Source organism: Anguilla anguilla, chromosome 7, assembly GCF_013347855.1.
Source record: "Anguilla anguilla isolate fAngAng1 chromosome 7, fAngAng1.pri, whole genome shotgun sequence".
NCBI lineage: Eukaryota > Metazoa > Chordata > Actinopteri > Anguilliformes > Anguillidae > Anguilla > Anguilla anguilla.
In genome coordinates, this window is record NC_049207.1 from 45,126,787 (window position 1) to 45,146,884 (window position 20,098).

The 20,098-nt window shown below is 38.8% G+C and overlaps 1 protein-coding gene across 4 annotated transcripts in view; it reads right to left on the minus strand.

Moving 5' to 3' along the window:
• Nucleotides 1–16,345: 16,345 nt before the first annotated feature.
• The window catches only part of fstl5 (follistatin-like 5), a 113,946-nt gene continuing 110,193 nt past the window's right edge, over nucleotides 16,346–20,098 (minus strand). For all 4 annotated transcript variants that reach the window (XM_035426494.1, XM_035426495.1, XM_035426496.1 and 1 more), the window contains one exon: nucleotides 16,346–19,104. In XM_035426494.1, the coding sequence (XP_035282385.1) occupies nucleotides 18,402–19,104 (703 nt within the window). In that variant the 3' untranslated portion in view covers nucleotides 16,346–18,401. The remainder of the gene's footprint in view (nucleotides 19,105–20,098) is intronic.

Here is a 20,098-nt window from a genome sequence, read left to right on the forward strand (position 1 = left end):
GGTAATAATGGATATAGAAACTGGTGCTAAGGTGTTAAGGACGTCACTCTGAAAATGTGGCCAGACAAGGTTGTGCAAGCTACTCAACCCAAGGTAGCTCACAAAATATAGGAGGTGTTCAGAATGAATGCATTTGTAGAGGAAACAAGCTAACTGAATTTAGAAAATTCATAAGCAGCCATTATTCAGACAAAACCTTCTATCAAGCAGCTTAAGGGTTTGTAGAACAAGCATGATGGTGAGTTTGGAGCAGTCAACACAGCTATGATTAAATCATGTTTTTACCTTCCATAAACTCTGATATGAAGTGTAAATAAATGGATTTCAAATTCATTATTTTATGATATGATATATTTATGTGCCATCAATGTATAACAAGATGAATTGAGCATCTGTTAATTTGAATTAAACTGAAGCTGGTATCCGTCTGTTCTGTTCCGTCTATTCTTTTCACATGGCATAACTGTACTTCCCTGAGGTGTTTGTGAACTCACCTCAGTAAGTGCAGCACTGTGTGAGTTTGCCATTTGGGAAAGTTTCCTGACAATTTAAGTGCCCATTTTTCCTACTGTGTTTCAGTAAACACTGAGAAACCTCCTGAGGTTTGAGCTTCTAAACATGTGAGATGATTCACTGCACAACTTCCATTTTGAGGCCTTTAACTTGGCTTCAAAATTGCACAGAGAAAAGTTAAGACAAATAGGAACACTGAGTTTTTTTTAACAATTTAAAGTTTACTACTACAGCCACTACTACGACTATAAACAGTGACCATAAATCTGAGCTATGTTCACTGTTTATTTACATATATTATTAATAATATATTTAATGATTTTGACACGTGATGCTCATGTGACCAGTGATTTAGTCACTACTGTGCGTGCTGCTACATAATCAGTACAAAAGTTCTCAAACTAAAACAGAGAATACAGCTTTGTAAAAACTTTTAATTTCAGAAAATATGTAAATAAAAGTATGCTTGCTATATCTGCCCTGTAGATGCCTTTTGGAAGTAAAAGCAAAGAAAAATAGGCTATATACTATACAAAAGAGCACTAATATTGAGGACACACATAAAACATTGGTATGCTTAATAAATATTGACTGAGATAAATCTACTCTTATCTAGTCCTGTCTGGAAATTTCAGACAGAAATTTATACAGGGGTTTTTGTTTGCACATCTCTCCTGAGATATATTTTTTTTCCCAATGACTTGACCAAATAAGAATCAATTAATTTGGTTCAATTCCTATAAAATGCATACTGCTTGCTTGTAGCAGTCACCTGTTTGATGGTGCTTGCTAGGTTCTTTCAGTGCATGTATTCGTTTTCGCTGAGTTCGATTATTTCTCCTCGATTTCGTAACTCGCTCAATTCGAGATTCCTTTGACCCAACAATGTGGATCAGCTGTTTGTGAGTGTCTTGGTGACTCATAGTTAATTGGCCATTGAGAGCAGCTGTGGGGAATTTTCTCTCGTCCAATGAGGGTGTGAAGTCACCCTTCCTGCTGGCAATAAAAGAGGCAAGAAATAGCCCATTCAGGTTGATCCCACTATCTCTGACTACCTGTCTCATGTTTGCAGCTTTATTTTAGTTTGGAATTTGGCTGGGCTTTTGGACTTTCTTGTTGCTTTTGTTGTTAGACATATGAAGGATATGTTTTAAGGTAATTGGTAATCCTAGCTGTTTCCTAGGTGTTCTGTTTAAAAAACACCACTAGGTAGGGTCACCTGTGCTAGGGTGATTAGCACATCTGTATTTTGCTAATCATTGTAGGTCTCTATATTACTTGCTTAAATGATTGCCTGGTAGGTTTTATTTATTTTGTTTACTAAAATTAAGGTCTCAAAACCTTCTTACTATCCACACAGTTTTTTATTTCCTGTTGAATAGAAAAGCAAGAATTGTAGATCATGAAGGGAAAGGGAGAAAAAGCCCTACAAATTATCTTAGGCATTTCTTCACTGAAAATGCATTTGTTTACATCTGCATTAAATGTGACTGAGACAAAGTCCATCTGATTTTCAGAGTTATTTATTTGCAGAAGCCTTAAGTATGTATCTAGGCTTTATCTAACCCACCACAACATTGAATGGCACGTGCTTGATCTTCAGGCCCTTCAGCTCCTAGGAACTTATACCCCTGCTGGGCAGCATGGATGTAAATACAAGCACCCCGATCTCATGTGATGAGTTCCCATGCTGGAGGCCAGCTGGATCAGAACACTGTCCACCTGCCTTGTCCTCACATTTATCACAATAAATGCCTCCAGACTCCTTGAGGTATTATCTCTTGGAAATTAACAATCTGCTTCTTGCTGAAGTGCTCTTCGCATATCCATCGCTAACTACGTGCAGTGACAGCTGCTCACGAAAAGCTCCTAACACATCCACGAATGCCGCAATAGAGCTACACAGAAACGCTACTTGCACATCAATGACTGTAAGCAGGGACAGCTACTCACTACAAGCTCCTAGCACATCCATGGCTACATGCATTGACAGGAGACGTTCATGATCAGCAGGAGAATAAGGGCTGTTCTGTGACCCTTAGTAGCGCAGCCGTTTTGTATTCTGGATATGTGTTTCAGTGCTGAAAACCGCTCCGCGTACAACTTGTGCCATAAGACCTGCTCCCAACTGTAGTGTATGATTTTCTCTAACTCTTAAGTCCTATCTCTGGAACATTCGGTTCTGAGCATCAAGGGATGAAAGGAGCATGCATGGATGAAGTGGAACAAAAAATGAAAGTCATTTGTACATTGTGACTTAAGACTGTACAAAAGTACCAAAATCATTATGAATAATAATTCAGGGACATTTATCTAGCTTTTCCTAAGCACTGTAAAGCCCTGAAATCAATGAAAAAGGCCTTGTTTCCCAATAACCTGAACTTGGCTGAGCCCAGAATCTATTGATCGATCACAGACGTGTCTCAGAGAAATTTTCCAATTTTCAAGAATTCCTCAACTATGTATTCATTTGTACACTAATTGTAAACAATCGATGCATCGAAGAAACCAAGATAAGTGAATGACAAACCATCATAAACAGCAGTGGCAAATCAAATAATTTCCCCTACAAATGATCATTGATAATCAAACATGCTATAACCCTACGTATATTACAAAATAATACAGGCAAGAAAAAACATGGCAAAAGAACATCTGCTATCAAAGCAATATACATCCTAATAACAAATTGATACATGCATCTCTAACGGTAACAAAATATAAATTAATGATTTTCTTTTCAGAAAAGAAATACCCTTATGGTTGTATGGTTTTTTTTCCACCTTTATGTTGAACATTCATTCTTATTCTCAACTTTTTCAAGGTGTTATCACACACTTTATTTCCCCCAGCATCAGCAGTAAACCTTCCCAGAAATATATGGATTCAACCCTCCTGCTTCTGTTCTCAAATGTTCACATTGATTCACTGTGTTTCAATATTGCACATCCAGCGCACGACCCTCCTTGATCTCCTGTTTAACACAACTGATCGCTTGGTAATTTCAGCAAAGATGGTTATCAGTGGAAGGGGGGGAAAAAAAAGAAGAAAGAAATTCAAAAACCCCTGAAACTTGACATCAGAGACTATTGCAGGAACCGCTCGAGCACAAAATGACTCTGTTTGCGCCGTGGGTGAGCTGCATCGGGTTTTCAGCCATGTCGCTACGGCCTGAATATAGACTGCAATGCAGTCGTAAAACGCTGAGGATGTGAACCGCCTTTTTGTCCCCCGAAGGTGCTTTTTTTGACCGTGAAACGCCGAGATATTTAAAAAAAAAGCCGCTACGATAATGCATAAGCGTGTAAGCAAATAAGAAGATGACACTGCGATAAGCCGTAACATTTGAGAAGGGGAGGGTGCACACGTGCGTGCAGGTGGTCTGATGAATGCAGCTGCCGGCACTTCCCTTTCCATCCTTCAGTTCACCAGCTGAGACGCACACTCACTGAGCTGGAGGGCGGAGCTGGAGCATGCACACTCGCTGCTCCGGAGTCCTGCACCGATGCTGCATACTGACCACGGATGCCCTACATCCCCGACCAGCTCTGTAGCCAATTACTGTGTGCTCCGCCCCATGGAGCTCGAGGGTTGTTAGCATCGGAGCATTCCATATGTGATTCCTGACTGTGTGGCACATCCCTGCTGTAGGAACATATTTATGCAGCTGGATATACCTCACATCCACTAAAAAATAAACAAATAAATAATTACATAAACTTTGTAAAATTACATAAAATATTGCAAAATGTTTTACCTATTTTGTCAGAAAAATCACTAACCGAACTTCTAGCAAATGCTCCAGCCTGTGATGCATATTGATTTATAGTCATAGTTTCCTTCTCTCAGCAATCCATCTGTCTACACCCAGTTGGGAAGGGTGTGGTGTTGTATGATTATTCATTATTCAACTCAGTCTACCTTTAAATTCAAATCCACCTCCTACACCTGCTTTATCTGATTCATCTTATTTTTATTGCACTTCTAAAAGAGTCCATGAGAAATTGCTTCTACTCTAATCCTCTGTGGGTAATTTGTAATTCTCCATGCAATGCCCAACGGAATTACCTAGACCCTATCTTATTCTCCCCATCAAACAGCTGTTCCATTACCATACACTGTACCTCCCAAATTTTCTTAATTTCCCCATGCCGTATATGTATGATATGTATTTACCAAATGCATTGTGCCTGTGACGATATTTTTTAAAAAAATTTTTAGTTAAACAACCAGAAAAATTCCCAGAGCAGTGGAAAAAGCAGACAACCTGCTTATACATGACCGTTTTGCTAATTATTTAGCAATCCTATGTAAGAATCACATTACCTTTTTTTTTTATTTTTTTTTTTATAATTACTGTCTCAGTATAATCTAATAGCAGCTCTTTGCTTTTCACATGAAGTCACATTTAATCCATCAATCGTTTTGGATTACAAAATTCTAATGATAAAGAAACTGGAAAATGTGTTACCATACTATTCACATCTGCTTCCCCCTGAAGATGTAAGTGCTTCTGCTTAATTTCATATGAAGCACTTGAGAAGTGGGATGTGGAATATTTCCTGGTGAAGGCAGTCTGGCACAAATCCAAGTGAGGCCTCAGCATGAATTGTGGGACTTCACGCAAGCAGAGGATGTCTTAGCTGATTTGTGATTCAATTAGCAGGGTTGCCCGTTTGCTCAAAACGGATGAGTTGGAAACTCAAACGCGCCTGCTCGACTCACAGTATTGTCTAATGAAATGTTTGATGTGCCCCATTCTGGAAAATGTTTACATTCTTGTTAGCAACTAGCTTCTTGTGTTCTACCCACGATCCAATCTGTATCCACTATTTTTGATTAAATCACCATTACATTTGCATTTACATGGCATTTTAGTCATTTATGAGTGCCTACTGTATACTGTTCAGTCACAAACATTCCAAGTAGCGATTAATGGGAAGTGTAATGGTGGAGCCATAACACTCAGGCAACCCTTTGTCACTAGAATTAACAGCGACGGCAGTTGCCTCACTCCCTGCAGCCTTAGAAGTGAGCTCCCTTTGAAGGCAGCATCCTAACAGTAAAGGAACCTTAAAAGGCAACAAATTATGGACACACTTTGAAGGCAGAACGATGTCACAGAGTTCACAAAACCAACACCAGCTCAGTGTTGATCACAAGATCTGCACTCTAATTTGTTTCACAGATTCTTTTCACAATAAAGTAGCATTTTCAATAGGTATTTATTTGTTAATTATCCCTATTAAATGGTGACAAATCACTCTGCAGTTACTCAAATCACTCTGCCGAAAGCCTGCATGTTCATGACAACATAGTAGTTGGAACTATATCAAGAGTATCACTTTGAATTACGTGCGATGGTTCTGTGGACTGCTGTCATCCATGTGCAGTGGCTGTGTAGAGCATTGCCGTTGATATGCAAGCAGTGATGTCAGACCCTTCTGGGTTGCTGCCACAGTTGCATTGTCATGCCCTGCTGATGACAGCGGTCAGACAGGATAATGCATGTATTCTCAGTAGCTCAGCATCAGGGCTGTTATTTCACACGTCCTCTCGTGATCAGTTTTCAACCTCATGCACTGAAAAGTGTGTGCGCGTATGAGAGAGAGAGACACACACACACAGATCACATTTTTTTATTACACTTGCAGATGCAAGTGAGCAGAGCTTGGAGAGCAAAATCAGAAACCTGCTGAATGCAATTGCAGATGGCCCAGAGGAGCGTGACAAGATTCTGGCCCCGATGTCTGATACTGTACATATCAGCGGCTCAGCCATTCATCACCAAGCGCAGTGTGGTGAAGCGAAGTGTTGCCGGAATCTCCAGCCAGAAAAAAAAAAAAAAGTTACAAAATTGATTAAAGGAATTTGTTGGTGAAGGAAGCGGAGAATACCAAATTTGGCTCCGGCTGCTCCCTGTGCGGCTCGAGCAAGATGAAGGGCTGGGAATGGATAATTAAACCACTGCCTTGTTCACAGTGGGAGTTATGTATCGTCCTGTCATTTATTAAAGGGACTTGACTAAAGGAGCCGGCTACTGTAATATATATCAGCCCTTGTGAAAGTGGAATTACAACTGAAGCAAGCGAGTGCAAATGCAGGATTAGCATAGCAGAGAGTGGCTGTGTGGCTAACAGAGCATTGTGTCACTGACTACAATGTAATAGCCAGTACTCTGATGCCAGCCAAAACAAACTGGAACTGTTCTCATGAATATGTTGTTGCTTTTTTCTTTCTTAAACTATTAGATGTTTGGATCATAAACTATCTGGATGTGTTTTTTTTCCCTGAGGGAACACATCCAGACAAATACATCCTTTTTAAAAAATTGTTTTGTCTAATTCATCTTCTTAATTTTTGAAGGTGCATATCAATGATAATGTGTCTAATATTCACATTCCACTATCTGAAAGCTGTTTTCTGTCCGTATTTGTTTGGGATGTTTATGGATGTGGCCCTCTTCTGTGTGGGGAGTGGTGGGTGTGGCTACAGAGCCTGTGGTTTGGGATCAGATCGCAGTGGAGTGTTTGTTGCTAGCTAGCTAGCCGTTACAATTGCCCACAGAGAATCAAAAGGACAAGCCGACAACCTTGAATTGCTTTGCCTCAGTGGTGTCAGTTTGCCAAGGGGATGAAATGCAACATGAAGCTGACTTGTTTTCTGTTGGACCTGTAAGTAACGTTACCTCTAGCTAACCGGCTAGGGTTTCCAGGTGTCTGGTTTTTTACTGGAATGTCCAGTTTCAAATTATTTGTATGTTCAGTTTGTGATCCCCAGAAATTGATGGGAGAAATTTATCGGAGGTTTATAATTATTTTGTGCATTAGCCTACTCTGGTGAGTGGGAGGGGTTGAAGGAGGAGGAAACTTCTTTGATTCTAAATGGGACCACAACAAAGTTTTTAAAAAAAATCCTGCACAGTATGCCTTTAAAGAGAAATGACTTGTCTTTCAAGTGGTGGCTAGGACTTGCCAAAAGCTTAAAGAGTGGCTAATTTCTGAAAAGTCAATCAATACCAATATTACTAATGAAATGCCATTCCTAAACCTACAGAAAGGGTGACAAATTGTCACAGAAAGCATTTACAACATCAAATGATTCTTGTTGAAGTTTTACAGCCCGTTTTTTCTTCTATCAAACCTCATTAACCTTTTGATGAGGGCTTTATGAATCATACTGCCAGGGTTCCAGGAGTCACTTATTAGTTCATGACAAAAACAGCAGGCTATTGTCTGATCTGTCATAACTAACCTCTCATTTATTATATTAACAGATTATACCAGTGAAGTTCACGCCTCATCACAAAATGAGAATCTTTGGTGTCACCTACATAATATCTCATGAAGATATTATGATTTCAACCTTGATAATAACCCTTTCTGTTTTTCACTGAGTTCTGTTTAAACTGTGCGCCTGCTGACTGAATTAGTAAATCATCAGAAAGCTATAGATTGTGCCAGCTATAGATTGTGCCAGCAAGTGACAGCAGTTGCACTTATGCTTGTACCTTACAATTGTACAGTACATGGTGTGATTCAATAAAGAAAATAAGCAGATAGAATTCAGCCTAGACTTTCTAAATGTTTTATGGGGGATGCTGCAGTGTGGCATATGACAGAGAACATAAAATGCAATATGAATGAGTACATATCGTAACCCACTGACATCTAATTGGATTTATGAAAGGATGGCTGATATTGCTGAAGACCTTTTGAAATCCAGGTGTAAACTTTGATGTGAGATTGAAGGTGAGTGTCAACCTTCGATCCCTTTGAAATACTGTATCCGAAGAAAGAATGAAATCAATACAGGCTACACACTTAAGATCAAGTGTATCTGATTTAGCCAAGGAAGTAAAGACGTGGGCTGATGCAAAAGCAAAATGTTCAAGTGTACTATTTTTTATGCTTCTTAAATATTACATCATACTAAAATTCAACATTATTCTTGGTGTCCTTCTATTGAAGTAGATTTCGACCAGGATGTTCTATATTTTCACTGCTACAACAGATAAAAATAATTACATTGCAAATACCTTTTTGTACAATATGCACACAAAGACCACACCATCTCTCCAGGAAGTTACTGTTCACATTGGACTGTTTCATCTTAAGGAAAAGTATATTGTGAAAATAAAAATAAAAATAAAAATAAAAAGATTCTGAATGAAAACTCCTTGTGGAAACTTGTAGATTGTACTTGTCAAGTGGAAACTTTCATTCTTGCTGATTCAGAAGAACCCTTGAAATGATTTATATACAGTACTTGGAGTATCTCATCAATTCAAAATTCATTGAGCCAAGCCTCCATAATAAGGACGCTAACCCTAAAACCAGCCACGTTGCAAAAATAATTAATTTATTGAATAAAATGAGACAAAAAAAAAAACTGTTTATAGTGTTGTGACAGTGAGGATTGAGTAAAATGTTCTGAATCCAGTTTTAATGGCTAACACCCTTGTTTATTCACAGACCAATCACAAGAGTATCATTAGTTAAAACTTCTCACTTATCCAACTCATAAAAGATATTTGATTTACTTTGGTACGTATCAAATATGTCAATTAAATTGCCAAATTCGTTGATAGGCAGAGCAACCTGTTGGATCAATTTTTATCAAAATGTACAACTTGCAACCAGATTAAAATTAAGAAATGTAGGATATGGAGGGAAGTTGCTAGTTTTACCTCTATGAGCACCAGTTACTGGCAGTCCTTTGGCAGCGGAGGGAAACTGAGAACCACAGACCTGAAAAATGACAGAAGGTGTTCTGTCATCTTGCTTCTTCCAGATGTGGATTCCCATTAACTAAACCCATCTCATTGCTGTCCTGGGGTCAGTGCCAGCAATAACAATGGAAGGCACCTGTCCCACCACTTCAGATGTCGGGAAGTGACTTTCACCTATACACAAAGCTTGCTTACGGTGAAAAAATGTTTACAGCTAGTGTGAAAGTCTTGTTTATTTTTATTTTTTTTATTGGCAGCTGACAAACATTGTCATAAATTAACATATACCTAATCCAAGGTACTCCTGGACGTACGCATACACCCATTTGAGAAACGGTAGTTTACATAAACCAAATGGGTTTAAATATTTGCAATATTTACAGATGGGCAGTTCCACAGTACACACACAGGGGGCAGAGTTGCCCCGCCAGCTGGTCAAGGTGGCCATCTCGAGGCCCCTCATTGGGCGTGGTGGAGCCACACCAATGTCACCAACATCCTTGACGGGTTCAAGGATGTCCCCCGCTGTCAGGCAGAGGTTCTAGACTGGTGATGACTGTGAGTTGTGGAGGTGTGGTCCACCTCCAGAGCCTTGAAAAGCAGGCACCTCCTGTGCACTGTCATCCTGCCAAATGTCCGCTCAATTATGGAGCTAGCTTTAGCATCATGATGGTTGAAGCATCTCCCTACAGTCTCTTGCAGCGGCTACCAATATGTGGTGGAGATGGCAGCAGGATAGTCGATGTAAGGGTAGCCGCCATCCCCCAAAGAAATACCCTGTAGGTACGGGTGGACAATATACATGTAGACAAAATAGTGCCACCACGCCAGCATTCAAAATTAATAGGTTATTTGTTAAAGTTTGAAAATTCACATGGCAGAAACTTGTTCATTTTCAATAAAATGAATGTAGCCTGTAATGTTTTGGGACAGCTTTCATTAGGATATAAGTGTAGGGGGGTCAGGCAAGGACTGTGTTATCTGAAATCTGAAATTTTTGTATTCAAGCTGTATGTCTGATGCTGTTGGTAGCAAGTTTAAACACTATGATATTATAAAAAGATTCATGGTTTTAGCCTCTTTATAACAAGGCCATACATGACTGTTAGGAGGTAATCCAGCTCCACTACTGAATATGTGTGAAAAAAAAATTTTTAAATTAAAAAAGAATTGATGTTTACTTCTGCTTCTAATAACAGAGGTGATATTTGTCAAAAAATAATTGTTAAATCCAGCCAGCAGTAATCTCCACCTTCAGGTAAAATATTTTCCATGCCACAAAACCAAATGTGTTGGTTTCCCCTTGAAACTGGAACTGCTTTTAAAAATGTTCATTTCAACCATTATCAACTAGGCCTCAACAGCCGTTCAATGATTTCAATAAAATGTCAAACATTTTATTCATTGTTAAAATCAAAAGGAACATGATCCTTGAGGCATTTGTTGGCCACCCTATTGTTTGGGCGTTCTGTGTTTCCTCCAGAAGGTAATAAAACTCAAGGGAGAGGAATCCAGCACATCCCTGGTTTGTACAGAGATAAGACCTGCAACATGACATTTTGTTTCCCCAAGGATGTTTCATTTGTTTGTGGAGGGGAGAGCAGGGATAGAGAGGATAATTTAAACTAGATATAAAATAATGGTGTCTGGCAATATTTTAAAGTGGTGGTTTATCACCTTCTTAATTTATTAACCTGACAATGAGCAAAACACATTTTTTACAAGATTATTACAGTTAATTTCGCATGCTGAGTTTTAAAAAGGCTCTGCCAACAGCCAATTAAAAATGACCTGAAAAATAGCCCCAAATGTAAGCTAAATACAGCAGACAGGATAAAACTTGGCAGAACCCATACTCAAAAAACCTACCGAGGCTGATCTGATGGTGATGCACATGAACGGTGTTTCGCCACCAAAAACATAACATATTTTTATATTTCTGAGGTAGTGCTGCACCCTTCCTTTTATAAGACCAATTTATTCAAAGGTAAAATCAAGTCAGTAAATAAATACAACTCAAAAAGGTCACTTAAAATTTGGGCAGTAGCCAACGTGGCAATAGAATACAGACAGAAATTGGATTCAGTGCTTTGGACAGTTCCCCAAACACTTGCTGAAAGCCAGTAGCAATGAACTTCTTTAATCACATTGGCAGTTCGTTTATGCCTTTGTAAATGAGGTCATTACGCTTGGACTATGAGCAGCGTGATCATGAAATGTATACGATGAACAAACATAGTGCAATTTCATTAGCCTACCTTCAGTGTGCAACACAACTGTTAATGCCGTGCACTCAGACTGTTTACTCTGGTTAAATACATTGTTGGACAATTTCTTCCAGATTATACATTGCATTACAATGCATTGCACGTCTCAAGGATCAATTGGAGCACCCATTCCTGATCACTGGGTTTAATTTAAGGCATTATTATTATTATTATTATTATTATTATTATTATTATTATTTTCAGAGTTTCAGGTTTCAGAAACATTCAAATAATTTTTGTAGACCACCACACATTCAGGACTGTGTTTGAACAAGTACTGCCTTTTTTAAATTAAGGTAATTATCTGCTTGTCAGTTTCATCTTATTTAGCCTTCTATGATAGTTAGTGTCCATACCTGTGGCATGAAACATTGCTAATGTTTGGTGCCTTGCTAATCTTCTGACTTAAACTCATGTGGAAAGCAGTGTTGAGAGAGACGTCTTGGCCATTTTGATGTCTATTTCGCAATTTCATAAATGTATCTCTGAACATTTTTTCCCTTTTGTGTTGGTATATCTGTCAATCTAATCTTTTATATGACAAACATTTCCTTCATCAAAAAAACTATTTGCCTATACAGAAGAGTGGATCAGATCATTTTTTCAGCCTGTATTGAGAGAGCTGGCAAACTTCATTAAACCCTAATTTGGAACAGTGGCTCTCCTTGCTGGATGTGCATTCTTTCCACTTAATTGACAGACATCACTTGGAAAAATGGCAACTGTTTGATTCTGCTTTGAAGCCAAAAGTGGATAGACAGCACTCCATCAACCATTATATTATGTTCTGAAATGACTAATGCACAGAAACCACAACCACAATTTTACAGTAACATATATCCATGCTAATGAAAAATTAGCTACAGTACTGAAGTTCAAACCATGTAACAGGCACAACCCTCATAACTAAATTACATTGACATTTTAACTAGGATTATATACAGAATATTGTGGCAGATACCATAACTTGAATAATTGCTGTTATTAATGTTTTAATGATATTTTGTTTGTGTCTAATATTCTTGAGCATGTGAAGGCTCCCACAAAGTTTTCAGACAATGGCGTTCAGTTTCCAGTTTTCCAGCTCCTCAGTCCTGTGGAGAATGTACAGTAATCCCCATTAAGACTTCCGTGTGTTCTGAGCCTGGCATTGATGCTCTGTCCACATTCTTCCTCCACTCACACAATCCTTTGCCCTGCATTGCCTGTGCAGCAAAGCAATACGAGGAACACATTCTGCATCTGTATGCAGGCATCTCGCATCATTTACACCAACTATATCCCTCCACAAGATCCCTCTATTTCCCAGCTGGAATAGTATCAGTAGTGAAAACAGAATGCTTTGTCGTGGTAAAAGGCTTCTTTTTTTGCCTTCAGATAAGAAGCTCTAGCGTCTTTGGAGACGCCCTGACTAATGCGTGGCCGGGGGTTCAGAGAGACACAAGCCTTACAGTACGAACACTACTGCCAGTTATGCTACACCATTCATTATTTTTTCTGCCAATATGAACAACACTAGCTATCAGAGCTTTTTTTGGGTGTAATAAATGAAATAAAATGGTTTGAATATACAAGCACAGTGGGCATTTGTGGTACTGGTATTAACCTAAGGGAGAAAAGAAAATGTACTGCAGAGGTTTCTATTTTCAGAATTGGTATAATCTGCAGTTGCGGTAAGTAGGTGTATTTGGGGCATTATTGTGAGAAAAGTAATATGCTCTGGTAATGGCAGAACTGTTTGTAAGGGATCATTTCAGCAGTCATCTGAAATGGCAAACTTTGCATGCATAGCCATGTCTGACTGTATGTCAGATGAATGTATGCATCAATACTTTAATGCAGTGCATGTCATCACGGATCCGCCACCTAGCATTTTTAGATGTGTAAAATGCATAAAAACATATTTTCATGTAATTTCAGAATGATCAATCTGAATATGATACTAGCATATATTTCCTAGCCTCATGAAAGTTTGAAAAAGAAAAGATATCTGCATGATGAGCCAATGAACTTTGATGGGGGCTTTTCAGAAATGCTTATCCTACATAACTAAAAAGTGTCAATCAAATTGAAAAGCACATCAGGACTCCAATCCTACAGTACTGGCCTAATCAAAACACATGGTGAAATAACAAAGCTCAACACTTATTATTATTATTATTATTATTATTATTACAAAACAGTTGTGGGATCGTACTTCTACCTTCTATACATTTTGGACATTAGGAGACTCTCAAGCAATAAAGCCACATACATTAAGCAAATTCCCCCAAACGAATATGCTAATATGATTGATTGATTCAGTGCTGCTGAATTTCCACTCAACATTTTATTCATCAAAGTCTTCAGTGGCTCCTCTAAACGGGTGTATTAACAGCAAGTCCATTCGATTTTAGGCACTGCTTCTGTAAAGAAAATGATGGAAGTTGTTTCTGAGCGAGTTTACATTCCGTCAGAGACAGATTTTCATACTGCAGTTAGCAAGAACATAATTCCGTGGTAACCAAACTATTGCTCGGAACCTACTGGCTATTGGTAGGTTTCCACTGACATTCACACCAGCCACGATGAACACTGCATCTGTCACACACTGCATTAGTTACGGGTAGCTACATTTCAATTAGGCCAGTGTCACCCAAAATGTATTTGCCTATTAAGTGGGCTGTGGGCCTTGAAAATTTGGAAACCCCTGAAGGGTGTTCAGTATACAGCGTAGGACTACAATTAAAGTCGACACGGTCAGCTCTTGTCGATGTCTTCTCAGAATCTACTGTGACTAATGGAATAAGACTCTCACATGAAGCTATGCAATGTATAATATATAACACTGCTCGACTGTAGCATAGGATATAACAAACCTTTCCATTTTATTATTTAGTACTACTGCATGTTTACTTTGGTAAGTAGAGTAGTTAATAACTTAGGTGCTAAATATTACATTATGTATGTACTATTTATGTATGTACTATTAATTTATATCAGTTCTACCATGGTTTCTGTAGTATCATGTGGAGCCCTGCTTTCTCAATTCAATCGATATATCATTATCATAATTACTGTATACATAATGCATGTATACAACATGAAGTATACATATATCATGGTAAGTGTGATGATTTCACTGCCATACATTTTTAGCTACCTGTTTGCAGCAACTTGTATTGCTTTTCAGATCAAAGACCCCAAAACAGACCCAGTCCTTGCCTCTCCAATTGACAAACAAGCCCTGGTAGATGCGTGTGCGTGTGCGTGCGTGTGTGTGTGTGTGTGTGTGTGTTTTTAGGCCTTAAAATAACTGTTTTTCTCTAACCATTTCCAACCAGGTAGGGCCAAAAATAAGCTATAATACTTTACCTCTGTGACCAGAAGTTTAACAGTTGAAATCTTTTATTGGTTGCAAAAAGATACTGTAGTGCTTTCTACTGGAATTACAGCCTGTGTGAATGGCATTTTGAGGGCCTCAGCTGGCTCGCTCTTCCAGTCTTTATCAATAAAATTGATCTTCCACTACGCTTCAAGACAACCAAACCTTTTATAGGCGGCGGCTAAAACAAGGGGAAGCTAATCCGCGGGAACACAAGCCGACTGCTTTTTAAAGCGCCTTATGTGATTACAGTGGGAAGGTGCAGCTTCTCCCTGACTGACTTTGATAGGTGTATTTCAGGGGGCAGCTGGAAGGACTAGGCAGTGAAACTAGGCAACAACAAAAAAAAACGGAATTAAATATTAATTTTACATTGCATCCCACCCACCTCAGCATTGTGCCTTGGTCAATGTCAACCTGTTTGTTAAAACTGTATCATTAATGGCTGATTTCCATCATAAGGGAAACTTGGTATATGATTTAATCATTGCATTACTGTATACTAGAGGTATGTGCATTTACTCTGAGTGCAAAGTCGGGCCACATCCTGACATTATCTTTTGTTGGTATTTGGAAAGTGTATGACAAGTACTGCTGAGCCCTGTTAAAGTTAAAGAGTACCAAATATATACATACAAGAACAACATGACCAACTACTCTGGCTGGAACCATAAACAATTAATTCCAAGACCAGATAAAGAAGTCAAGTCATAAATCCATTCTGTTTTGCCCTAAGGAACTTTGGAAAAATTTTGTGGAAAGAATGCTTTTTTTTTCAAATGTATTGTCATTTTGTTATTATCATTAGTGTTTATTTACATAGGGTAGGTTGACTGAGCATGCATGCTCTTTTATAGCAATGACCTGTTAACCCCCCCAAAATAAATAAATAAATGAATAAATTACCTTAACCTGCATGTCTTTGGACTGTGGAAAATGGAATACCCAAAAGAAACCCCCGTGGACATGGGGAGATCATGCAAACAGCACACGTCACACATCATCTGGCTGTGAGATGCCAGTGCTATCCACTGACCTCACAGCAGACACACCCCTTTTAACACAGTGGATTTCAGTTGATTTTATTTTCGTTTTGATAATGCATTTATATGTAATATTAGAGACAAAAGCTATTTTTTTTTTTTTTTTGAGAAGGAGGGGTTGATAGAGCTGAAAATGCTGCTTTTCATTGTGGCACTGCTCTACGATTTCATTTTTGTTTCACAAACACCCTCCCACATGCGCACACACACCACTTATATGCAAATACACCGAGACTAGGCACAGCATTGCTTTGCTGTAAAATACCCGGTAATAAAGGTTGATTGATCAATAAGTCCTTTTTAAATACAATTGTTGCTTTATTCTGGTGCCAGTGCTGCAGAATAAATGTCAATCCCAACAAAGCCCAGAGGACAAAGCCACAGTGTTATCAGCGCCTATGCAAAGTAATAGAGATACCACAGACCATTTTCCCAGGAATAGGTTTTTATTATTCTGTCAATGTCAAGCATTTTTCTACATAAATAACTACCACATGAATTGAAATACATGACTAGATGCATATGGAAATGTTTTATGTGACATCACACTGTACTTGGTAATATTTGGAGTGTTGGTGTTATTTCATTTTAAAATAAAGCGGGTTCAGTTTCTAAGAATTGTAAACTGAGCCCTTAAAAACATATTTCTATTAACTACAATACATCCTACAGACCAGTAATGGCTGCTATGTACATAATGAAACCAGGGAGACCGAAAGAAAGAAATAAAGAAAAACAAGTAGAAGTACAGTAGGCATTGAGGGGGTACATTCTTTATGAAATTAACCTTTTATATAAGAATAACATTTTTTGAATGATTGCCTTACACAAGTTGAAAGGCCAATAAGATACATGAAATCAAAAAATATAAAATCTATTAAATATTCAGACGTTTAGCTGGGCTTTGGCCTCCATTCCGACCAACTGCAAAGGTGCTTTTTCTCATGTAACCAATTTGAGCAAATGCTACGTACGTGTACAATACAGTTTTACGCTCGTTTGGTGTGACAGTTTTCACTAGTGTAGCGGTTGCCGATGCTGCGGCTTCTTCATTTGCTCAGATCCGTTACTCAAGGCTCTGTTCGACCAAGGCCAAAGCACACTGCCGTTTGATTCAATCGGGTCTGTCCAACCCAAATTAAAAAGTGAAATTTTTACAGGTCCATTCCCCAAATGCCCTAAAATAGGGTTTAAGAATGAAAATGCATAGAATATGTCCATCCAGGGAGAGTTCATCTAAAAAAAAAAAATTAAAAATAATAAAAGCACGAGTTTGTGCTTGACCAAGTCCAAAAGATATTTGGAAAGAAGAATTGAATCTTTTACAGTGCCCTCCAATCTTTGTCTAACATCAAGTGACCTTTTCTGGTCTTTTTTTCCACAAAATCCTTCAAGAGTGTCTGCCTACACTAAGCTCCATTCAGCATCCAGGCTAACACGAGAGATTATTACCCACTGACTAATTCTCAGTTAATACACCCCATTACCCTTAGCAAATGTGCAAATCGTGTATTTGTTTCAGCTGTACCTATGCCCACGTTGTGTCTCGATTTGCTGAATATAAATAGCAAAATAGCAACAACAACAACAAAAAACGACTATGTCAACAGCTACACTTTATACCATAAACCACACCTCATTATAGGACTACACACATTATTCAATCAAGATCAGTTTGTTCGCAATATGAATATAACCCGCACATTTCTACCTCACCTGTAGTAGATTAATTCTTCAGAAATTATTTATAATTATTTTCCAATAGCACATTTTCACTGCTTCTATTATTAACTGGAGAATATTCAAATGGCTCCCTCTATATAATGTATAACAACACAATTCAGGGGATTTGTTAAATACAGTCATCGCAAACATCTTAACTCGTATTTTAAAGGAGAAAAAAAGCAATAGCGAAGCTGCTAATTAGTCAAAAGGGGATTTGCCTGTCATTAAACATTTTACAAGCATGGATTCGAAGCCTCTGACCACAAAGGAAGGTTAAGTCTAATATCCAATCACAATGGGATTAATTACACTGCACTCCTGGTCTTGAATCTGTTTTCCTTCAAGGCACAAATGCAAGGTTAACAGTGCAACAGTGCAGTGAAGATGCCAAATGTAAAAAGCTCAAACTCTTTTCCTGCTTCTACTGCCAAAAATGGCAGCTGCACATTGAATAGGTTTCATTCTGGTAGTAAAACTTCTCTGCAACTGGAGATAAATTGTTTCTCTTTGTATCTATCAGAGAACTGATTATTTATTTATTGTTTTAGAAAAAGCTGCAGAACCTTCAGAAATATTGACAATATACACACTAAAAAAAAACATTGCTTGCTCTAATTTTGGATGAAGGCCCAACATCCGATACAAGTTTGGAACAGGTGATTTGGTTTCTTTCTTGCTTTTAGTTTACACTCTGAACAAGGTATAGAGGGTGTACATTTTATGATCAAATTCAGTACAATGGCGTGCAGATCCGAACATTACACCTCTCCCACCCACACAACGGTGTTACCTTTCGGGACATCAGTTAATTCGCAGTTGAGCTTGTTCAGACGCCCGTCCAAAATGAACACGGACGCCCTGGAGGGGGTCATCAGGAACTGGCCGAACAGCCCGCTGTCCACGATGACGCGGTTCTTTGGGCCCCAGCGCCACTCGGCTGTTCTCATTGGCTCTTTCAGGCTCTTGATCATCTTGACGGTGCCGGTGTCCAGCTCCACGTACAGGACGTCGGTCTGCAGGCCCGAGCTGGCCAGCGCGTTGTACTGGTGGGCCTGCGTGAAGGAGCTCTGGAAAGCCACGTCGGAGATGTGCAGGTTGGTGTGGATGTCGAAGGGCTCGCGGACCTCGCCCCGGACCGTGACGGCCTGGATCCTCATCAAGCCGTCCTCGTCGTCGACGCTGACCAGGTAGTGCCCGTCCGGGGAAACGTACGGGGTTCCGGTGACGTCTCCGTTGCGCCCGATCACGGAGTCCGTCACGCCGTCCACTATCAGCTGGGGCTGCGCGTTTCCATCCGCGTCAGGCCTGCAGCTGACAAAGTAATACCCCCCCAGGTGGGTGTAGGCCAGGGACTTTGGTATACAGTTGTAGTCCTTCAGGCTGATGTTCTTCACGTACGACGTTGTCTCCAGGTCGATTTTGTGAAGCACGGGCTCGTCCTTATGAAAAATTAATCCGAACCTGTCAAGAAAAGAAAGCGATAGTTCAGGCATTCTCCTCAGTTTGTTTTGTGTAATATTGCATGAAGACGAAGAGAATCTATTCGGCAGTCTGTTGTACATACTGAAAAAGATAAACCTGATCTGTCAGTCTGAACTTAGTGTTTCTCGGATTTGGCCACCCATTTAAATATTATCCATGTATAAATAACTGTAGACAATCAGTAACTTTACAGAGTAATTACACACACAAAAAAAATACAATTTAAAATAATCAAGTTACTTTTGGTAACTGCAAATTGTTCATACTTAATCATTGCATACTGTAATAAATTAAAGGAAGGATCAATGTGAAACATTAATGAAAACACTTATTTGAAATTCCCTCAAAATGTTTATGGAAAATAGCATACCCATTGAAGAAACTAACTGTAAACTAGCTGGGAATTTGAAAGTTCATTGCAAGAAATCAGAGCGTGAATTACAATTCATTTAATTTATTTAAAAAAGGTACCATAAAACTTTCGTATATGACAGTTCTGCAAAAAAAACACTGAATTGCAAGCAATATTACATATTCCTTAAACCGACTCCAATTTCATAAGCATCAAAGTCTCTCAGTTATTTTTGTCTTGTAAATGCATTTTGAGATGAGTGCAGTCAGTGTAATTACAAAATAAAAAAGGGCTTTTATAAGTACATGTGAAAAACTTAATGCAATTACAAACCTTAACAGCATCCAGCAAAAATACATTCCTGATGATTCTTGATTAAACATTCTGATTATTCAAATTAAATAATTAGGCCCCTTCTGAATCATTTGTTCTTGAATTTTCAAGTCGGCCAAGGCTTGCGCGCTGCTTTACGGACCGTTAAATCTGTGCACGTCAGAATGTTTTTGGCCATACTTCTTTTGAAGGGCCTATTTGTACCGGTTGAAAGGAGGAATTAAATGTCCTACTGCTGATTAATGCAGGGAGATTGATTATGTGAAGGACAACAGCCCCATCCTGTTT